At 44.8% G+C, this 21,166-nt stretch overlaps 1 protein-coding gene across 1 annotated transcript; it reads left to right on the top strand.

Moving 5' to 3' along the window:
* The first annotated feature begins 2,805 nt into the window (after positions 1 to 2,805).
* Positions 2,806 to 4,577, top strand: LOC115578025 (bromodomain-containing protein DDB_G0280777-like). Its single transcript, XM_030410888.1, has 2 exons — positions 2,806 to 2,871; positions 3,315 to 4,577. Exons 1-2 carry the CDS (start codon positions 2,806 to 2,808, stop codon positions 4,575 to 4,577), a joined length of 1,329 nt encoding a protein of 442 aa, XP_030266748.1.
* The last annotated feature ends 16,589 nt before the right edge of the window (positions 4,578 to 21,166 follow it).

Here is a 21,166-nt window from a genome sequence, read left to right on the forward strand (position 1 = left end):
ATTTACACCACAGAGGTGATTTACACTACAGAGGTGATTTACACCACAGAGGTGATTTATACTACAGATGTGATTAAAACTACAGAGGCAATTTACACAACAGAGGCGATTTACACAACAGAGGCGATTTACACCACAGAGGTGATTTATACTACAGAGGCGATTTACACTACAGAGGTGATTTACACTTCAGAGGTGATTCATATTACAGAGGCGATTTAAACTATAGAGTTGATTTACACCACAGAGGCGATTTACACTACATAGCTGATTTACACTACAGAGGTGATTTACACCACAGAGATGATTTACACTACAGAGGTGATTTACACTTCAGAGGTGATTCATACTACAGAGGCGATTTACACTATAGAGTTGATTTACATCACAGAGGCGATTTACACCACAGAGGTGATTTACACTACAGAGGTGATTCATACTACAGAGGTGATTTACACCACAGAGGTGATTTACACCACAGAGGCGATTTACACTACAGAGGCGATTTACACTACAGAGGTGATTTACACCACAGAGATGATTTACACTACAGAGGTGATTTACACTACAGAGGTGATTTACACCACAGAGGTGATTTATACTACAGATGTGATTAAAACTACAGAGGCAATTTACACAACAGAGGCGATTTACACAACAGAGGCGATTTACACCACAGAGGTGATTTATACTACAGAGGCGATTTACACTACAGAGGTGATTTACACTTCAGAGGTGATTCATACTACAGAGGTGATTCATACTACAGAGGCGATTTACACTATAGAGTTGATTTACACCACAGAGGCGATTTACACCACAGAGGTGATTTACACTACAGAGGTGATTTATACCACAGAGGTGATTTACACTACAGGGGTGATTTACACTACAGAGGTGATTTACACTTCAGAGGTGATTTACACTACAGAGGTGATTTATACCACAGAGGTGATTTACACCACAGAGGCGATTTACACTACAGAGGTGATTTATACCACAGAGGCGATTTACACCACAGAGGCGATTTACACTATAGAGTTGATTAACACTACAGTGGTGATTTACACTACAGAGGTGATTTGCAGCAGCTCTGACCAGGACTGTGACTCTGGGGACAGAAGACACATCAGGAGAGGACAGAGAGAGAGAGAGAGTCTGACATCATCAGCGTGTAGAGACAGAATATCTTCAGGTTACTGTGAACTGAGGATTGATTGGGACCGAACCAGAGGAGACTGTGGAGACAAACCAGAACTGTTCTGGTGACTGTGAATCAGTTTGAGTCCAGTCTGAATGAAGTGAGTCTGACGACGAGTTAACAAGCAGATTAAACTGGTCTGAGTTCAGTCAGAGACACAAACTTGAGTTCAGACGGTGGACAGTTGGATTTTTCTGTTTATAATGAAAATAGGAGTCAAAATATTTCCTTTCTTCACCTTTATGAGTTTATGTTGTTAATTATTAGACTCAGTAGTGAACTGACTGCTTTTAAACTACAGGCTGTCAGAATATCACCTCTGAGATACAGAGGGCTGTCAGGAGGCTAGCTGTTAGCATGCTAACTTCAGTCTCTGCAACACAGAACAGAGACGTCAACACTGTTGTTTCTTCACTCCTCTGTTCACAATATTAGTTCATTTATTTTTTGAATGTTTCAAATCAACATTGGTACCAGATTCTGAACCTTTAAGTATTTAATTCTTTATCAACAAAGATTCATGCTGAGAACGAAGGACTCAAATCCAAACTGCTCTCAATAAAAACAGAGACTGATAATCCTGCGTCAGAGCTCTAGGACACAGTTTATTCATTCAACATTAAATTATTTCATAAAAAGAAAATTAAACAAGTTAAATATAGTCAGATCACTGTGTCCTTCTGTCTTTTAGCCTCGCTGCTCCTGTTGAACATCCCTTTAACGTTTTGCTTCCTTGTGAGATCAATAATCTGCATCGATGGCGACACGTTTAAACTGAAACTGTAACTTCATGATCTAACATTGAACCTCGGAGCCACGGACAGACAGACAGCAGCACAGTGGTTGTTACATGTCACTGCTCAGTCTTTATGAAAACTGCAGGACTGTTGGAATATTTAGACTCTGATTCAGCCATGTTGTCCCGCTGCGCCGCTCACCGCCTCGCTTCAGTTTTTACCTGCATTTGAAGGGTTGGCGCGTGTTAATTTCAAGCCCTGGAAGCCCGACTGTTGCCGTCCCGCTCAGCCAATTATTTTCTCGATGCATTTAAATACACAAACACACACAAGCACACACACACACACACACACACACACACACACATCTGAGCACCTTCTGGTTGTTCTGTTCTTCTGGGGGTGTTTGAAGCCCACAAAATACTGCAGAACACGAAACTCTGATTAATCTCTCTCTCTCTCTAACACACACACACACACACACACACACACACACAAACACACACACACACACACACACACACACACCACAAGCCACAGTTGGAGCCGTGCAGCCTGTTTATATGAGCCTGTTTCTCCCCACGCTGCAGTAAAGCTGGTCGCTGTGTATATAGGATCTGAGCTGAGCAGACATAATAAGCCCTGATCATCCACCCACAGCCCTCTACACACACACACACACACACACACACACAGATACTGTATAGCGCAGGGTAGTTAGCATTTTGCTGCATCATGCCTCAGCCCGTCTGAGGAAACTGGAGATGCAGAGTGAAGGACTGAATGCTGAATCTGCCAAGGACACTCAGCGTCCAGCCCAACCAGACAGTAATGAGTCCACGCTTCTACTGTCTCTGCCTCTCCAGGATGGTTATTATTAGGAAATATCTCAGTCTGAACCAGTTCTCCAGCTCTGCCAGCAGAGATGAGGATGTCTGTCCAACACTGTGGTCCACAGTCAGACACCTCAACAACAACTCGTCACAAATGTCCTGTTGAATCTGATAACAACCAGAAAAAGACAGTCTAAGAGATAAAAAAATCAATAAATCAATAGAGAGTGAGGAGTAATATTAATAACATGTATGGCAAGTAAAAGTAATAGATTACAGGCTCTGACATGTACTCAGAGTATCAGAGTAAAAAGTCTCCCTCTGAAGGACATTTGTGGTCAAAGCTAACTGAAGCTCACGTCATATTAATAGAATTCAAAGACTATTAAAATTAAAGGTAGAATCAGTAGGATTTGTCCCAGCTGTTCCTGAACGCCCCACAAAGACAGTTGATTGTTGAGTCTCATTCCCAGGACGTCAAATAGACACATGTTGGGTTGGTAAAGCATTATATGATCAGTGTTCCTGCAGCTTTCTCAACAGTTACAGAAACTACAGGAGCTACGGGAGCTACGGAAGCTATGGGAGCTACGGAAGCTACGTGAGCTACGGAAGCTACGTGAGCTAAGGGGGCTACGGGAGCTACGGAAGCTACGGGAGCTACGGGAGCTAAGGGGGCTACGGGAGCTACGGAAGCTATGGGAGCTACGGGAGCTACGGGAGCTAAGGGGTCTACGGGAGCTACGGAAGCTACGGGAGCTACAGGAGCTACAGGAGCTAAGGGGGCTACGGGAGCTACGGGAGCTACGGGAGCTACAGGAGCTAAGGGGGCTACGGGAGCTACGGGAGCTACGGAAGCTACCTGAGCTAAGGGGGCTACGGGAGCTACAGGAGCTAAGGGGGCTACGGGAGCTACGGGAGCTACGGGAGCTAAGGGGGCTACGGGAGCTACAAGAGCTAAGGGGGCTACGGGAGCTACGGGAGCTACAGAAGCAACGTGAGCTAAGGGGGCTACGGGAGCTACAGGAGCTAAGGGGGCTATGGGAGCTACGGGAGCTACGGGAGCTACGTGAGCTACAGGAGCTACAGGAGCTACAGGAGCTACGGAAGCTACAGGAGCTACAGGAGCTACGGAAGCTACAGGAGCTACGGAAGCTACAGGAGTTACAGGAGCTACAGGAGCTACAGGAGCTACAGGAGTTACAGGAGCTACAGGAGCTACGGAAGCTACAGGAGTTACAGAAGCTACAGGAGCTACGGAAGCTACAGGAGTTACAGGAGCTACAGGAGCTACAGGAGCTACAGGAGCTACAGGAGCTACAGGAGCTACGGAAGCTACAGGAGCTACAGGAGCTACGGAAGCTACAGGAGCTACAGGAGCTACGGAAGCTACAGGAGCTACGGAAGCTACAGGAGCTACGGAAGCTACAGGAGCTACGGAAGCTACAGGAGCTACAGGAGCTACGGAAGCTACAGGAGCTACAGGAGCTACGGAAGCTACAGGAGCTACGGAAGCTACAGGAGTTACAGGAGCTACAGGAGCTACAGGAGCTACAGGAGTTACAGGAGCTAAGGGAGCTACAGGAGTTACAGGAGCTACAGGAGCTACGGAAGCTACAGGAGTTACAGAAGCTACAGGAGCTACGGAAGCTACAGGAGTTACAGGAGCTACAGGAGCTACAGGAGCTACAGGAGTTACAGGAGTTACAGGAGCTAAGGGAGCTACAGGAGTTACAGGAGCTACAGGAGCTACGGGAGCTACAGGACGACGGCCGTGAGGAGGTGGGAGAAGTCTTTAAAACCTGAAACTGATCTGAGGAGGAGGACCACTGAAGAACGAGAGAGAAACTTATTTGAGGAGCTGAAGGAGAAAAATAAAAAGTGAAGCGCTCGGTCAGCAGAGTGAGGTGCAGGTGTCAGAGAGAGATGAGGAGGGTTCTCTGAACACTGGCCAGATATTTTTAGAGTCTTGTGAGTCGCTGGATCCTGACGGGCCTTTTGAGGGATTTAACGGGCATGTGGACGCTTTATTATCTGCTGCACACTGGACTGCAGCAGGAGAATGACACAGGATTGAACTCCTTCAGAATAAAAGCCAAAATAACAGTTTCAGAGAGTTCAGCTCCAGAGTGGCGTCACGTCTCCTGACCGCCACTTCTTCATTTGGCTTTTTTTTTTTTGTTAGCCAGGAGCCATTTTGTAAGAGCTGCTGCCACTTTATCAAAATGGTGGTTGTTCCAAAGTGACTTCAGTGAAGATAAATCAGTGTTTCTGTGACTCCTCTCCTGGATGTGACGTCACTGCGCTGCGATGTGAGTCGATGTTGCTTCACCTCCTTTCAAACACTCTCGACTTTTGCCTCGAGGTTGAAATAAAACCCATTCATTCAATCTTTCTGTCTTTTGGTTTTAACCCGCCTCTCTCTCATCGAGGACCCGTCGAGATCAAGGTGAAAAAACAAAAAGCGTATCAGTGAAGTGGAAGACTGACTCAGTCGGTCTATCAAGGAGATAAACAGGCAGATAATTGTTGAGTTTGATGCTGGAGGGTGAAGTTTTCATCAGAGGAGGAAAAACAGGAAGTAGTTTGATGCACAAAGTGTAGTTTTGTCAGAAGTTTGTTAGGCGACTTTATGAACGACTGTAGGAGCCAAAGAAGTAAAGAAAATAAAATGCTAATAAAACTCAAAGACAAAGTAGAAGAAGGAGACTTTTAGCTTCACAGCTAACAGTAGATATTACGTCTTTTCAAATCAATTTGGGACCTCAAGGCTTCCTGGAGACTCTGGAGCCATTTTACGTTTTCTTTTGGTTGTTTTTTTTTTTTTTTTTTAGGTTTTTCCAGCTGCAGCTGTTTTACTGTGAAGCTCCAGAAATATTCTGTGGACGACGACACTTCACCTGAATTTATATCATCAGGAGGAGGAGAGGAGGACTTTATATCATCAGGAGGAGGAGAGGAGGACTTTATATCATCAGGAGGAGGAGAGGAGGACTTTATATCATCAGGAGGAGGAGAGGAGGACTTTATATCATCAGGAGGAGGAGAGGAAGGACTTTATATCATCAGGAGGAGGAGAGGAGGACTTTATATCATCAGGAGGAGAGGAGGACTTTATATCATCAGGAGGAGGAGAGGAGGACTTTATATCATCAGGAGGAGGAGAGGAGGACTTTATATCATCAAGGAGGAGGAGAGGATGATCTTTATATCATCAGGAGGAGGAAGGAGAGGGACTTTATATCATCAGGAGAGAGAGGAGCGGGGAGAGCAGCAGAGGAGGAGAGGGAGGACTTTATATCATCAGGAGGAGGAGAGGAGGACTTATATCATCAGGAGGAGGATAGGATGACTTTATATTCATCAGGAGGAGGAGAGGAGGACTTTATATCATCAGGAGGAGAGAGGAGGACTTTATATCATCAGGAGGAGGAGAGGAGGACTTTATATCATCAGGAGGAGGAGAGGAGGACTTTATATCATCAGGAGGGAGAGGAGGACTTTATATCATCAGGAGGAGGAGAGGAGGACTTTATATCATCAGGAGGAGGAAGAGGAGGACTTTATATCATCAGGAGGAGGAGAGGAGAGGACTTTATATCATCAGGAGGAGGAGAGGAGGACTTTATATCATCAGGAGGAGGAGAGGAGGACTTTATATCATCAGGAGGAGGAGAGGAGGACTTTATATCATCAGGAGGAGGAGAGGAGGGAATGACTTTGGACTTTATATCATCAGGAGGAGGAGAGGAGGACTTATATCATCAGGAGGAGAGGAGGACTTTATATCATCAGGAGGAGGAGAGGAGGACTTTATATCATCAGGAGGAGGAGAGGAGGACTTTATATCATCAGGAGGAGGAGAGGATGACTTTATATCATCAGGAGGAGGAGAGGAGGACTTTATATCATCAGGAGGAGGAGGGAGGACTTTATATCATCAGGAGGAGGAGAGGAGGACTTTATATCATCAGGAGGAGGAGAGGAGGACTTTATATCATCAGGAGGAGGAGAGGAGGACTTTATATCATCAGGAGGGAGGAGAGGAGGACTTTATATCATCAGAGGAGGAGAGGAGGACTTTATATCATCAGGAGGAGGAGAGGAGGACTTTATATCATCAGGAGGAGGAGAGGAGGACTTTATATCATCAGGCAGGAGGAGAGGAGGACTTTATATCATCAGGCAGGAGGAGAGGAGGACTTATATCATCAGGAGGAGGAGAGGAGGACTTTATATCATCAGGAGGAGGAGAGGAGGACTTTATATCATCAGCAGGAGGAGAGGAGGACTTTATATCATCAGGAGGATGGAGAGGAGGACTTTATATCATCAGGAGGAGGAGAGGAGGACTTTATATCATCAGGAGGAGGAGAGGAGGACTTTATATCATCAGGAGGGAGAGGAGGACTTTATACTATCAGGAGGAGGAGAGGAGGACTTATATCATCAGGAGGAGGAGAGGAGGACTTTATATCATCAGGAGGAGAGGAGGACTTTATATCATCAGGAGGAGGAGAGGAGGACTTTATATCATCAGGAGGAGGAGGAGAGAGGACTTTATATCATCAGGAGGAGGAGAGGAGGACTTTATATCATCAGCAGGAGGAGAGGAGGACTTTATATCATCAGGAGGAGGAGAGGAGGACTTTATATCATCAGGAGGAGGAGAGGACTTTATATCATCAGGAGGAGGAGAGGAGGACTTTATATCATCAGGAGGAGGAGAGGAGGACTTTATATCATCAGGAGGAGGAGAGGAGGACTTTATATCATCAGCAGGAGGAGAGGAGGACTTTATATCATCAGGAGGAGGAGAGGAGGACTTTATATCATCAGGAGGAGGAGAGGACTTTATATCATCAGGAGGAGGAGAGGAGGACTTTATATCATCAGGAGGAGGAGAGGACTTTATATCATCAGGAGGAGGAGAGGAGGACTTTATATCATCAGGAGGAGAGGAGGACTTTATATCATCAGGAGGAGGAGAGGAGGACTTTATATCATCAGGAGGAGGAGAGGAGGACTTTATATCATCAGGAGGAGAGGAGGACTTTATATCATCAGGAGGAGGAGAGGAGGACTTTATATCATCAGGAGGAGGAGAGGAGGACTTTATATCATCAGGAGGAGGAGAGGAGGACTTTATATCATCAGGAGGAGGAGAGGAGGACTTTATATCATCAGGAGGAGGAGAGGAGGACTTTATATCATCAGGAGGAGGAGAGGAGGACTTTATATCATCAGGAGGAGGAGAGGAGGACTTTATATCATCAGGAGGAGAGGAGGACTTTATATCATCAGGAGGAGAGGAGGACTTTATATCATCAGGAGGAGGAGAGGAGGACTTTATATCATCAGGAGGAGGAGAGGAGGACTTTATATCCTCAGGAGGAGGAGAGGATGATCTTTGCTCTCTTTCGTTGCTTGAATATTCCTGAATCTATACACATTTATTGAGTCTGTTAATTCCCATGAGACCACAGAGTCACTCAGGTTTGACTGCTTTGCTTGAAGGTCAAACCGAAGAGCAGAGTTCGACATGAGGATACAAACCGACATCAAGTGAAAGTTGAAACCTTTTTTGTCTTTATGTTATGGTCTCCATCAACCGTTTCTAAAGTCATACTTCAGTATGCTGATGGAAACGCGGCTGTGGTCGGACACCTTCATGTCGTGTATAAGTGAACACTGGTTGTACTGAAGTCAGTGTGTTCATGGAGGTTAGTAACACATCTGTCACATCTGCAGGTTCGTATCCAGGTGGATTAACGCTGCTGACGTTACAGTAAAGAGTCTCTTCAGACGTCGATACAGACGCAGTCAGAGCAATAACAGATCCGCAGCCTCAGCCGGGCGGAGCAGCTGCGCTCACAGCCAGTGGCCGAACACCATCAGAGGAGTAATGAGCAACGAACAGATAATGAGAAGCGTCACATCATCTGTTCTCTCTGTCGCATCTGAAGAGGCTTCCCGAAAACCATATTATAAATAAACCAGACCACAACCCTCAGAGGGCTCCATCACTCCCCCCGGCCTGAGTAATGTTTGTCTAGTCAAGTTACCGAGCCTTTTTAAAAAATGACACCAAATATCTGAGAGCTGTTTTTAAAGATTCACATCTCCAGTCAGATCCAATGGGCCCGGAGCTGAGAGAGCCACACACAGGAAGTCAGACGGCGCTGAGACGCAGACTCTCAGTGTTGGTTCTGGTGTTTTCCTGGGATTTGTTGACAGAGGAAGAAAAAGTACAGAACAACGGCAGCCTGATCCTTTAAGACGCGTTCACACAGCTCTGAGAGGTGACGACAGGAAGAACCATGCTCACAATCTGTACATCAAACTTCTACAGAGCATCTATATAAAGACACACTGCACATCTACAATACAACTAAACCCAACTGTGTCCTGCAGTTTGTTTGTTTCGTCTTGACAGGTGGTTAAAAAGACTTTAACGACACATTATCCCACAAACTGACTGAGACACGAGTGTGACGTCCGTCTGTCCGCTGCTCCTGAATCTGACCTTTCCTCCGGCACCGTCAACACAAAGTAGAAATATGAAAATCTCCAAGAAAGACTTCCAGGAAATGATCACATCACACTCGCGCTCCCCAGAGGACGAACACTTCAGATGTGAACTCTAGCGCCTCCCTCGGGGACGAACCTCTGGTCCGGCTGCAGGAGCAGCTCAGTCATCAGGATGCGGTTGTGATGATGGCGTGTGATGAGCCTGCAGGATCCGTCAGCCGGCAGCGTCGGTGCTGCTCAGCGTTACTAACAGGCCTTACAGCCGGAATCTGTCCCAGAAAGCCTGAGCGGGGAGTCGGGTCAGAAGCAGCTCGGAGGTTTCCAGGCAACAGCCTCCCTCCTCTGGGATTAACGCAACAATGCTGCTGAGTCAACTCCTTCAGCAACGCTCCCCAAACAGCCTGCATGACTCAGTTCATGTCTTTTCTTTCTCAACACTCCCACCGGCAGAGCACGGAGCTAATGAAGCGCCGCTCCGCCGGGGCTGCAGGACGAGTCCCACCTGTAGAGAAGACCACTTCTCAGAAAGCTCAGTAATGTTTCCTCAGAGGATGTAAACGTCTGCAGCGTCTCGAGATGCTGAAGCGTCTTCTTCATGATTTAACTGTGAGAGAGAAGATCCAGTTTGAACAACCAACAACTCATCAATCATCCATCATCCATCATCGATCATAAACCCTTCTGTCAGCTTTCTATGATATCTTTCTTTTTTGATAATTGATTTTTTGACACCCCCGTTCAGCAGAAACAAGTCGTGCACCTTTTAAATAAAAATTGTTAGTTACTCGTTTCCAGGGAGCAACAGGATCAATCACCCGGAGTCGTTTGTGTCCCCTGATCAATCTAAGTCACATATTCACTCTCTTTAAGCTCAGTTTTTGGTCTCCACCACCTCCATCTGCCTCTTGTATTGGCCCTGCTATATGCGCCACTAGTGGCCGGTCTGGCTCTGCTCGGTTTGACTCGGCGCCGCAGAGAACCACATTTCCACCACAGCTGGACCACCTGCTCAAAGGTGAGTCTCAAACCAATGACGCTCTTCTCTCGATCACTGCAGTCGTATCGAAGAATCACCGCTGACAAAGATCGTTTAATTTACTGTAACGTCTTCACAATAAAAGCCCCCCTGTGATTAAGTCATTTAAAAGCTTTTATTATGAAGCAGCGTCACAGGAAACGTTGTGTTTTCAGCAGCAGTCACTGAACACGACTCCTGAACCAGCTGATGTTTGAAAGAAGAGAATCAACCATCGACTGCGTTCACAAGAAAACGAGTGTTGAACCATCACACACCTGGGTTTATATCTCAATACTGACAGTCTGTTCTTCTTCTTATATCTCAGTCTGAAGTCTGACGTGTTTCTGTTAATAATTTGTTTCAGTGTGAGGTTTGTATTGTGCTTTAAATGTAGAACGGGATCCGCTCACATGCAGCTGAACTTCTGACAGTACCGGGCCACAAACAGCTGATGTCTGTGATCACACCTCCTGACTGTCACACTGATGCAAGCTGAAGACTTTACTGTCTGTTTGTGGGTGAATGAATGAAAGTGTCAAACACACAGCCTGTCTGCCTGTCTGCCTGCCTGTCTGCCTGCCTGCCTGTCTGTCTGTCTGTCTGTCTGCCTGCCTGCCTGCCTGTCTGTCTGCCTGCCTGTCTGTCTGTCTGTCTGTCTGCCTGCCTGCCTGCCTGTCTGTCTGCCTGTCTGTCTGACAGAAGGACCTCAGTGACTGTGAGGTCCGGCGGGTCGGAGAGGAAAATGTTAAACAGCGGTCGGCGTCACAGTCGTCAGATGGCGTCCACGCTGACAGCAGAGTCATTAATGAGCAGATTAACCCGATCACCTGTCACAACAACAGGCCGAGAGACATCGAGGAACAACAGAGAGAGAGAGAGAGCTTCTCATCCGGACCAGAACCAAACCTCCCTCCAAACATCTGACCAGCTTTTTATCACCTCAAAGTTCAGCTGACTGAACCAGATCACTGCTGTCCGTCATCGCTCCTCCTCTGAGGCACTGAGCTGAAGATCGAGTACTTTTCTTTCTGTGCTTCTGTAAACTGTTACTGTGCTGTGCTACATTTCAGAATAAAATATTGCACTAACTTACTTTACGAATACAAAACAAAAAAAGAGCTCATAGAATATTATAAACGAGAGATTAAATCTAAACTGCCAAACTGCATTTTCTGTTACAACTGAAACGATCGGTCCGTTAATTGATCAACTGGCAACTATTTTACCGTCTACAAGTCTCGTTTAATGGACCCAGTGCAGAATATTCCACCGGCACAGCTTCTCCAAAGTGAGAACGTTTGAATTGTTTCTGGAATCAGATCACGTGACGTCTTTGTTCTGAGCAGCAGACGTGATCAAACCGCTCGGGGACTGTTGGACCGTTTGCAGCTCCTGGAAACACAAACTCGTCACGCGAGTCGACGCTCGCTGACTCGTGAATACTGTAAATGTGAGAACCGGGCCTTCAGTGGTGACCCCGGCTGAGGTTCAGGCTGAACCAGATGGGTCCAGTCTCACCTGAGCCTGAGAGAGAAAAAGCTTTGTTCCCCTTCAGCTCGCAGCTCGCTTTTGAATGATCTCCCAGCAGGCTGTGTGGCTCTGGCATCATCTTCTTTTTATCGCTGTCAGGCCAATAAAAGCATATTTGAGTTTGAAATGAGGACAGAAACAATACGAGGCGGCTCCGTTACTCGTATTATCTTACTGAGTGTCAGCGGCTCGTTCTGCAGGCTGAACGAGGCTCCTCTCATTAATTTAATACTCCTTAACCTACAGAGAGCGTCTTAAAGCCTTAATTCAATTACTCAAAGATTTACTTTAAAGGAGCAGTGCACCCAAAAATACACATTCAGTTGTTATCTACTCATAAAACATTTCTGGAGCTTCACAGTAAGATAACATTTACTGTAGTCGGATGAGTGTGAGAGCAGCTTACGAGCCAGAGTTACGTTTGTTGTTCGGCGGCGCCCTCTAGTGGCTGCAGGGATCACTGTGGCTGCACAGGAGGACGTTAGGACGGCAGTCTGAAGAGCAAACAGGGAGGACGGACATCTGTTCATGTCCAGCGTGAAACAGGAAGTCAACTGTCTGTTCTTTTAACTTTGTATCACAGTTAAGTCACGTTACGTACGTGTTACTTTTGTAATTATGTTTGTAACTGCAGTGACAATAATAACTGAGATTTGAACCAAAACCACAATGTTTATAAGAAAGGTGACAGTCAGCGATCTGTCCTGTAGGCACGAGGACATCCGGTGGAAAACTGCAAACCTCAGATAGGGAGCGTGCTAACACCTTTAACTTTGCAGCTACATTGAAGATGTCAGCTCGGTAAAAGCTGTAAATCTGATCTCAGATCAGGTTGTGATGCGTACTCTCCTGCAGACTGTGATCTCTGCAGACGAGCTGATGGAGACACTCTGTGGACTACGACACTTCACCTGACTTTATATCATCAGGAGGAGGAGAGGATGAAAGGGTTTGACATTTCTAGGTGAACTGCTCCTTTAAAGACGCTCCTCTTGTTGCTGGAATATTCTTTAATCCCCTGATTTGTGAATTCAATAACTAAAGTTGAACTAAAGCCACAGCCTCCTGAAAACCTTCTGTCCACTCAGCTCAGAGCCAAAACTGAAGAGCAGATTTTGTTTTTTTTCATCCAGATTCCTTCAAAAATGATTTCAGAGTTTAAGGTCGTCCATCAATGAGATACAAAGGTAGAGAGACATGCAGTGACAGGGAGAGAGAGAGAGAGAGAGAGAGAGAGAGAGAGAGAGAGAGACAGGTAAAGGAGAAAGAATCACGCACCACAGGTCACCAGGAGCACAATCGCCTCTGTTTTTCTGGCGCACATCAGCAGCTGACCAGCAGCGCACGCTGGATCGACGCTCACAGCAGCAAACAGAGCTCAGATCAGTGCGACCACATCACCAGCAACCAGAGCAACAAGAACAACCAGAGCTCAGATCAGTGCGACCACATCACCAGCAACCAGAGCAACAAGAGCAACAACAACCAGCAGCCCGGAGCAGCGTGTCGCATTTCATTAAGATTTACAACCCAGAGCGCACGACATGGAGGCAGAAGCCGCGCAGCAGTGCGCCATCAGCGGCGGAAAAACACGCAGCGAGTCGGAGGGAGAGTGTGGAGGAGGCAGAGACACCTCCTCTCCTCCTCCTCCTCTCCTCTCCTCCTCGGTTGTTCTCTTACCAGTACAGCAGCTTGTTGTGCAGGATCGCGGGGGTTTTGTCCGAGGCGCAGTTGATGCACCACATTGTTGCTGCTGCTGCTGATCAGCGCTGCAACAACAACAGGAGGCAGCAGGAGAGAGGGAGAGAGAGAGAGAGAGACAGGTGAGGGAGGGAGACAGGTGAGGGAGAGAGAGAGAGATACAGAGCGACTATCCAGTGCTGCCTCTCAGCCTCTCTCTCCTGCTCTGTGAGCGCCTCTCTCCACCCTTCTCCTCTCCTCCCTCCTCGTCATCATCCTCCCTCCTCCATCACTTCCTCCCTCCTCTCTCTCTCTCTCTCTCTCTCTCTCTCTCTCTCTTTCTGTTTTTATTTTCCTCTTTTCTTCAAACTTACAAAATAATGATCTGTTTCTTGTGGAGGCGTTTTTTTTATGCCGATAATAAAAAATACAACAACATTTTTATGCTTTTTTTAAAAAACAAAATTCCCACCTGGTGACAGTTTGACTGACTGAGTTTTAATTTGTACTTCAGTGATTTTGTTTTGTCTAGTTTGTAGTTTTCTTCACGTCAAATGTTTAACTCAAACTTTACTAACAAAATATTCCCCCTACACATCCTGTTGTTCTTCGTGGGTCACCCAAACATTCATTTTCTAATTTCAAAAAGGCTGTCAACAAAAAACTTTTCAGGTCTTCTTGCCACGTCTCAGTCCAGTTTAGTCCAGTGTGTGTCAGCTGTAGTGATCACACACATGGCTCTTGTCTACATCGCTCGGCTCTACACAGGTGCAGCAGCTCTACGTCAGGAATGTTCTTTTTTAATCCTCTGTGTTTATTGGCTGCTCAAAAAACTTGCTAAAATTGTCATTATGATCTGACAGTAGAATCAGATACAGGTCAGCTGTCTGTGGCTCCGCCCAGTGGCTGTAATCTGATTTGCAAGAATCCACCGCTGCCAGCTCAATACAACCAATCAGAGCCAAGGGGCGTGTCTGACAAGTGTCAATCATACTCGTGCATACTGCTGGCAGCCCCCATCCCTCACACAGGTGCAGTGTCTGCTCTCACCTGGTCAGATACGTTCAAGCCCAAACTGTAAACAATGGCGGAGAACAGACAACAACAACAGAGCAGAAACATGTCCCACCACTGCCCACGACAAAGAGAAGAAATAAGAAGACTGACGAAGAAAAGCAGAGTAAAAACAAAGACTTGTACCGAGTCAGAGAGAAAACTAGGATAAATATCAGAGCGTCATGTCAGAGGTGGAGGAGCTGCTGGATCTGTGAGGACTTTTCTGCTGGACAGGTAAGAACCTGCTGGATATATGTTTAACTCTATGTTTTAACCACAAGGCTAAGATGGCGGCGGTTACAGTAATACTGGTAATAGCACATAAGGTCGATGTTGTAGTCGAGCTACGTAGCTTGTTTCTAAATCTAGCTTGTTAGCTTGTATGCTAACTCTTGTGTTTAGCTTTGTCTTTATGGCTGCTGGTTAGCAAAAGTGTCTTTAAGTGAGCGGGCAGTTCTAATAACGTTTGTGTTCAGTAGCTCTGAAGTGGTTGAATCAGTTTAGAGAAATAACGTTCCTCATGCTTCATAAAGGCAGCATGTTGTTGTTATTCTGAATGCGCCATCTTGGTTATCTGGCGTCCTCTGTTACCATGGTTACAAGCCTGCACGACAGGCTCCTCCTCTGTGGGAGGGGCTTAGAAGGCAGCGGAGAGGAAGAAGGGCTGACCCGGGAGCTGTGTCATTCTAATATTCTGGCCAATATTCAAGTCCACGTTTTCTCAAAACTACAGACTGCAGCTTTAAGTCAACAAAAGCAGTTTTATTATCACCTCGATTTATTTATCTGCCGATAACTGATTATGTCAATTGTCCAATAACGGGCCGATAGTTTAACTGTCTGATCGATATCGTGCATCAGTAATCACTTCCTGTCTTGCTCCTCACCTTTTCTTCCAGTTTCCCATCACAGGAAGGTGAACTCCTGATCACAGTCGTCCTCTGTGACAGTTTATAAATAAAATCGACTTTCCCTTTAATGCTGAAGGACAAATGTGCGTCCGCTAAGTGACGTAAGAAGGAGGAACAGATGAATTTTACCCTGAAAGGGCAACTTCAGCAATTTAGCTCTGCTCTTCTACAACATTTGACTTTCAAGAGACAGATTTTGTTTTTTGTTTTTTTGGCCTGAAAAAGGTCAAACCTGAGCAGCAGACGCTGAAACATCCTGACATTCAGCAGGCGGTCGGACCAGAACCGGCTCTACGTTATGTAAAGAAACAGACGGCAGGAACACGATGCTTCAGGTGCTGATGAGAAGACTGATCAGTTCCCTTCAGAGTATTTCTGATTCTGATCTTCGTGTATCTGTACTTTACTCTGAGTATCTGTGTGACTTCTCCTCTCTACATGTGAACTTTCTCCTCCTCACAGCTTCAGAACAGCCTCGTTACTTTAGTTTGATGCATCTGAGGTGAATTCTGGATTCTTGTTATTTCCCAGCATCAGCAGACTGATGTGGACCAATCAGAGCACATCACGCACGGCAGACGCAGCGAGACGAGACAAAGACGTAAAAGCCGTAAGAAGGCGTAAACAGACAGAGAGGGAGACTGGAATGTGGAGAAAAGGCGTGTTAGTGTCTCGTATCTGCAGAGAGTTTCTGATTTTCTCTCTTTGTTGCTGCTCGGGACGCTTTACCAACCCAACATGTGTCTATTTGACGTCCTGGGAATGAGACTCAACAATCAACTGTCTTTGTGGTGCGTTCAGGAACAGCTGGGACAAATCCTACTGATTCTACCTTTAACTTTAATAGTCTTTGAATTCTATTAATATGACGTGAGCTTCAGTTAGCTTTGACCACAAATGTCCTTCAGAGGGAGACTTTTTACTCTGATACTCTGAGTACATGTTAGAGCCTGTAATCTATTACTTTACTGGAGTAAACAAGCTGAATCAGCACTTTTACCAGAGTCAGTTTGTACACAAGGATGTTTGGAGCTACATGTCTAATCAGAAAGAAGAAATATTGTAATCAGAGCTAACGATGACTCGGCATCGAAAGTCACGCTGAGTCAGCACTGATGAAATAAATGAGTAGGCAGATCTGAACACGGCTTCAGTCAAAACAACTGGATTCAACACTTCCCATAATGCACCTCGGCATCATCGCTTCATCAAAGGCCTCGTACATCAAGAGTTTGAGGCGCTGCTCACAAAAAAGGTGACGACTGTTTGAGGAATGCTCCTGAAATGACTCATGAGTTCTGCCCGTGTGCGGCGGCGGCGGGTTCTGGTGAATGGCTGCTAATGTGGCGCTGTAGCAACAAACACCGGCTCGTCTTCAGAGAGCGTCTCATCCTTCTTTTTTTTACTTTTCATCATGTACACCAGCAGCTTCAAAAGCTGGGAGAAAAGGCAGCTATCGTTTCAGATCCTCAAACAAAACTGCTGCATCAGAGTCCAGAGAGCAGAACCACAGCTGGGCTCGTCACACATCTGGAAAGCAGTGATGACTCTTTTCTCTTTGAGTCCGATGTGTCCACAATCTGAAGAGAGACTGATTGATTTTACGTATCAGAGATTATATCACTAAGAGCAACACACATGATGGGTTTTTGTACGTGGTTCAAAGTGTCAGAGGGAAAAAATCCTGAAGAAAACTGAGACATCAGAGCAAATCCTCACTTTGTGATGGCAACAACCACAAACCAGCCAATCACAGATAACCTCAAATACACCGTCTGTTTATGTACAGGACACGTAGAACTACAGATGATGAGGTAGAAGAAGAGGAAGAAGAAGAAGAAAAAGAAGAAGAAGAAGAAGAAGAAGAAGGTCAACAACAACAACAACAACAACAACAACAACAAGAACAAGACAGAGAAGAAGAGGACAAAGAAGAAGAAGAAGAAGAAGAAGAAGTCAACTGATCCAACCACTGAACCAGTCACCACAGCATCACCAGACTCCCTTAACAAATGTAGTGATTTTAAGAGTTTTTGAGTTAAAACAAACTTTATAAAGTTGTGAAACCCTGTCTCTGACAGATTCTAACTCATTGTGTCCTTCTTGTAAATTCTGCATTAAATATAATACATGAAGCCAACTATTAACGACAACATCACCAGACTCCCTTAACAAACCAGCTCATTTTAGGAGTTGTTGAGTAGCATAAAACTTTATAAATATTCTGAAACACTATCTTTGACAGATTCTAGCTCATTGTGTCCTTCTTGTAAATTCAGCATTAAATGTAATACATGAAGCCAACTATTAACCACAATTTCACCAGACTCCCTTCGTAAATCAGCTAATTTTAGGAGTTGTTGAGTAGCATAAAACTTTATAAACATTATGAAACTGTGTCCGTAACAGATTGTAACTCATTGTGTCCTTGTTGTAAATTCAGCATTAAATCTTTCAGCTGAAGTTGTTTGTCTCCTTGTAAAAAGTGTCAGTTTGTGGCAGCATGTCTGTACCAGCCTGTCTGCTTCTGTGTCTAAAGTGCTAAAGTCTTACCTGCCAACATTGATCAGCTGTTTGAACACACTGTTTACACTGATTTCACCATTTACACTCCATTTATGAAAGAAGAAACATGTTCTTGATCTAAACATGTCACATGTTACAAAGATACTAAACAGGAACAATATAGGCTCCTTCTTTGTCCCCGTGGAGAAAGTCCCCAGACTCCCTTAACAAATGTGTCAGTTTAGTGAGTTGTTGAGTTGGAGACACTTTATAAACTCTGTGAAACTCTGTCTCTGACTCATTCTGCATTATTTGGACCTTCTTGTTCATTCAGCAAATGTTCTACATGAACTTCTTTCTGTCTTTGAGTAGAAACATGGAGTCTGTTTGTCGCAGTGATGTAAGAAAGTACTTTACATGAGTATTTATATTTTTACACTCCTCTACATTGCTCTTCTAACTTTAGATATTAGTTATTTTGAAGATTACATGCTGCACCAGAGCCAAAGATGCTTTTTAAAAAATTGATTAAATGTCGTCTGATATCAGATAACATTAAATCAATTTATCCATATTTGATATGATGAGTGGATGACCCGTATACACGTGTATATATATTTATAATTTACTCTTAATTCTGATACAGAAGCACATTTATCATCCGATACTCAGACAAACTCGAGCATCATATGGGTGATTTTTTCACTTTTACATAAGTTCGATTTTAACACAATATCTTTACTTTTACTCAAATTTGACTTCAGGGTATTTTTTTAAACGCTGAGCCTCCCAAACTTCAAACTTCTGCTGTGAAAGTGAAAATAACTCTGAGGACAAAACTTTCTCGAAACTTAAACTCCAGTCGATGAATTCAGAAATGTCTTTTATTTTGAAGGGGTGTTGTAGATTAAGGAGTGTTTGTCCCCTCGCTCTGTTGTTCTCTCTCTCCCTCCGTCTATTGATAAATCTCAGCTCCACTGTTGATAACCACAGCCTCAGCAGGAGGCTAATCAATACTGATAAAAACAGCACTAATGAACCCTGCCTCGCTCCATTATCTCCCTCTCTCTCTGGTTTATTGGCATGAATGTCATGATGAACGACGTCAGCAGCTTGACTGCAGTCGTTCACTCTCTCAGATCACTTTAGAATAATATTCATCGATATGATTCACAGCAGAGGAGACAGTATTGATCTGATAAATGTTATACACATAAAAATGAACATTCAGAGAGATTATTCAAAGATCCTTCTGCTTCTCTACGCGACCTCGTATAAATCTGTGTCCTGTTGGCTGTGATCGTTTAATCAACACTCACACTGGTCCTTCATCAGCTCGTCTAACTGCTGCGCCACAGATCAGGCCTCACATCCACAACACGGGCAGATTCAACACTGCAAAATGTGGAGATTTCAGCACAGTCAGCAGGATATAATGTTCACAGTTAAAGTTTCTGCAAACCACAGATACGCCTCCAAACGTGGCATATCAGATTTACAGTATGTGCTTATTCTGACTTTCATATCCGGAGGTGGAGGGGAGGGAGAGGGTGTTATCACCACTGACGAGGCTGCAAATCAGCTGACCGTCGTTTGAGTCTTTGGTTTTTTTATGTTGATGAAACCAGATGTTTTCAAAGAGATCTGGGGACGTTTAACAGCCAGTTCTGTGTACCAAGACAGGTACTCTGAGCAGAACCGTGATGATTTCCTGATCCAAACCAGGTGGTTGTTGTGCCTGAACCTCAGCAGAGGATGAGCACAGAGAGAAATAGAAAATTCAACTGACACAAATATAATCTGTTTTGTTAGCAATGAGTCGATGTTGTCTGAGAGAATAAAACATTAACGGCTTCAGCTGTTTAGCTGGCAGGTTTTATCAGCTGATGTAAGTTACCTCACTGCTCTGTGAGTTGATAGTAAACCTTTTTTCTCCAGGTCACTTATTTAAAATGCTGATCCGGAGCTGTTCACTGACAGGAGCAGAGCTCAGAGATTACTTATCAATGCACAGATAAAAGTCAGACCGTCCATGAGACAGGACTCCAGCTCAGATATCTACACATACATTTACATACAAACGGCTTTGTGAGGTTTATTAACTGCAGTCCGACAGTCTGAGTGGCGGCTCATTAGCAGAGAAGCTGCTTCTGTGAAACAACACTGAGAACAATCTGTTCGGTTTCTGCTGCAGAAGACAAAAAAGTCCAAAACATGACAAAAGAAACCCCAGATTAGATTCAGGTAGCATGAAAACTGAGACGTCTGACAGTGTTTGAGTGTCTGCTGGCATCTAACGACCATGAAATGAGAATCTCGTGGACTGAATCACCATCGTAACAGAAGCCAGAGTGTTTTCTTCTTCTCTCAGTGATGAGATGCTGATTGGCTGCAGAAAGTGTGACAGCAGCAGAGATGAGTGACAGCTGACTGCTCAGATTGTGTTGATGATGCGACCTCAGGGCGGCAAAATCTCCCAAAATATCAAACTGTCCTCTTCAAACTAAGTCAGCGTGTAAAGACTGTGTAGTGAAGATTTGTGACATCATCCTGCAGGTTAACACTACTCAGGGGATTATACTAAAACTCAAACAAATCACTGTTAACCTAACAGAAACATGCAGCCAGCTACAAATATCGAACTGGCTGTTTGTCCAAACGACAGATTCAGGCTGATTCTGCTTCCATTTCTGTTGAGCTGAGGACGTGAAATGAGGCCAGATAAACCCACGGCTTTATAAATCTGACAAATATAATGCATACACATATTTCTTGCTTAATCATTTATCAAGTTGCATCTGGTCCGAGGAGGATTAGTGACCCTGCAGGAGTAGCAGGAGAACCGGAGGTGTGTTTGATCCGTAATAAGACAACTCAGAAGGAACGGAAGGATACAAATAATGTGAGTATCCCTAAAACAAACAAACTGACCACAAAGAAGCACAAACAGCTTTAAAAAAAGCTAATGACTACAGACACACACTGACTCCAAAGAGACACAAACGACTATAAAGAGACACAAACTGACTCCAAAGAGACACAAACTGACTTCAAAGAGACACAAACTGACTACAAAGATATACAAATGACTACAAAGAGACACAAGTTGACTACAAAGAGACACAAACTGATTACAAAGAGACACACGTTGACTACAAAGAGAC

Source organism: Sparus aurata, unplaced genomic scaffold, assembly GCF_900880675.1.
Source record: "Sparus aurata unplaced genomic scaffold, fSpaAur1.1, whole genome shotgun sequence".
Taxonomy (NCBI): domain Eukaryota; kingdom Metazoa; phylum Chordata; class Actinopteri; order Spariformes; family Sparidae; genus Sparus; species Sparus aurata.

Excerpts from the sequence above, each read along its gene's own strand:
- LOC115578025 (XM_030410888.1), top strand. The coding sequence starts at position 2,806 with ATGGTTATTATTAGGAAATATCTCAGTCTGAACCAGTTCTCCAGCTCT. Across the intron at positions 2,872-3,314 it reads CTGCCAGCAGAGATGAGGAT|TTACAGAAACTACAGGAGCT; the intron begins GTCTGTCCAACA and ends CTTTCTCAACAG.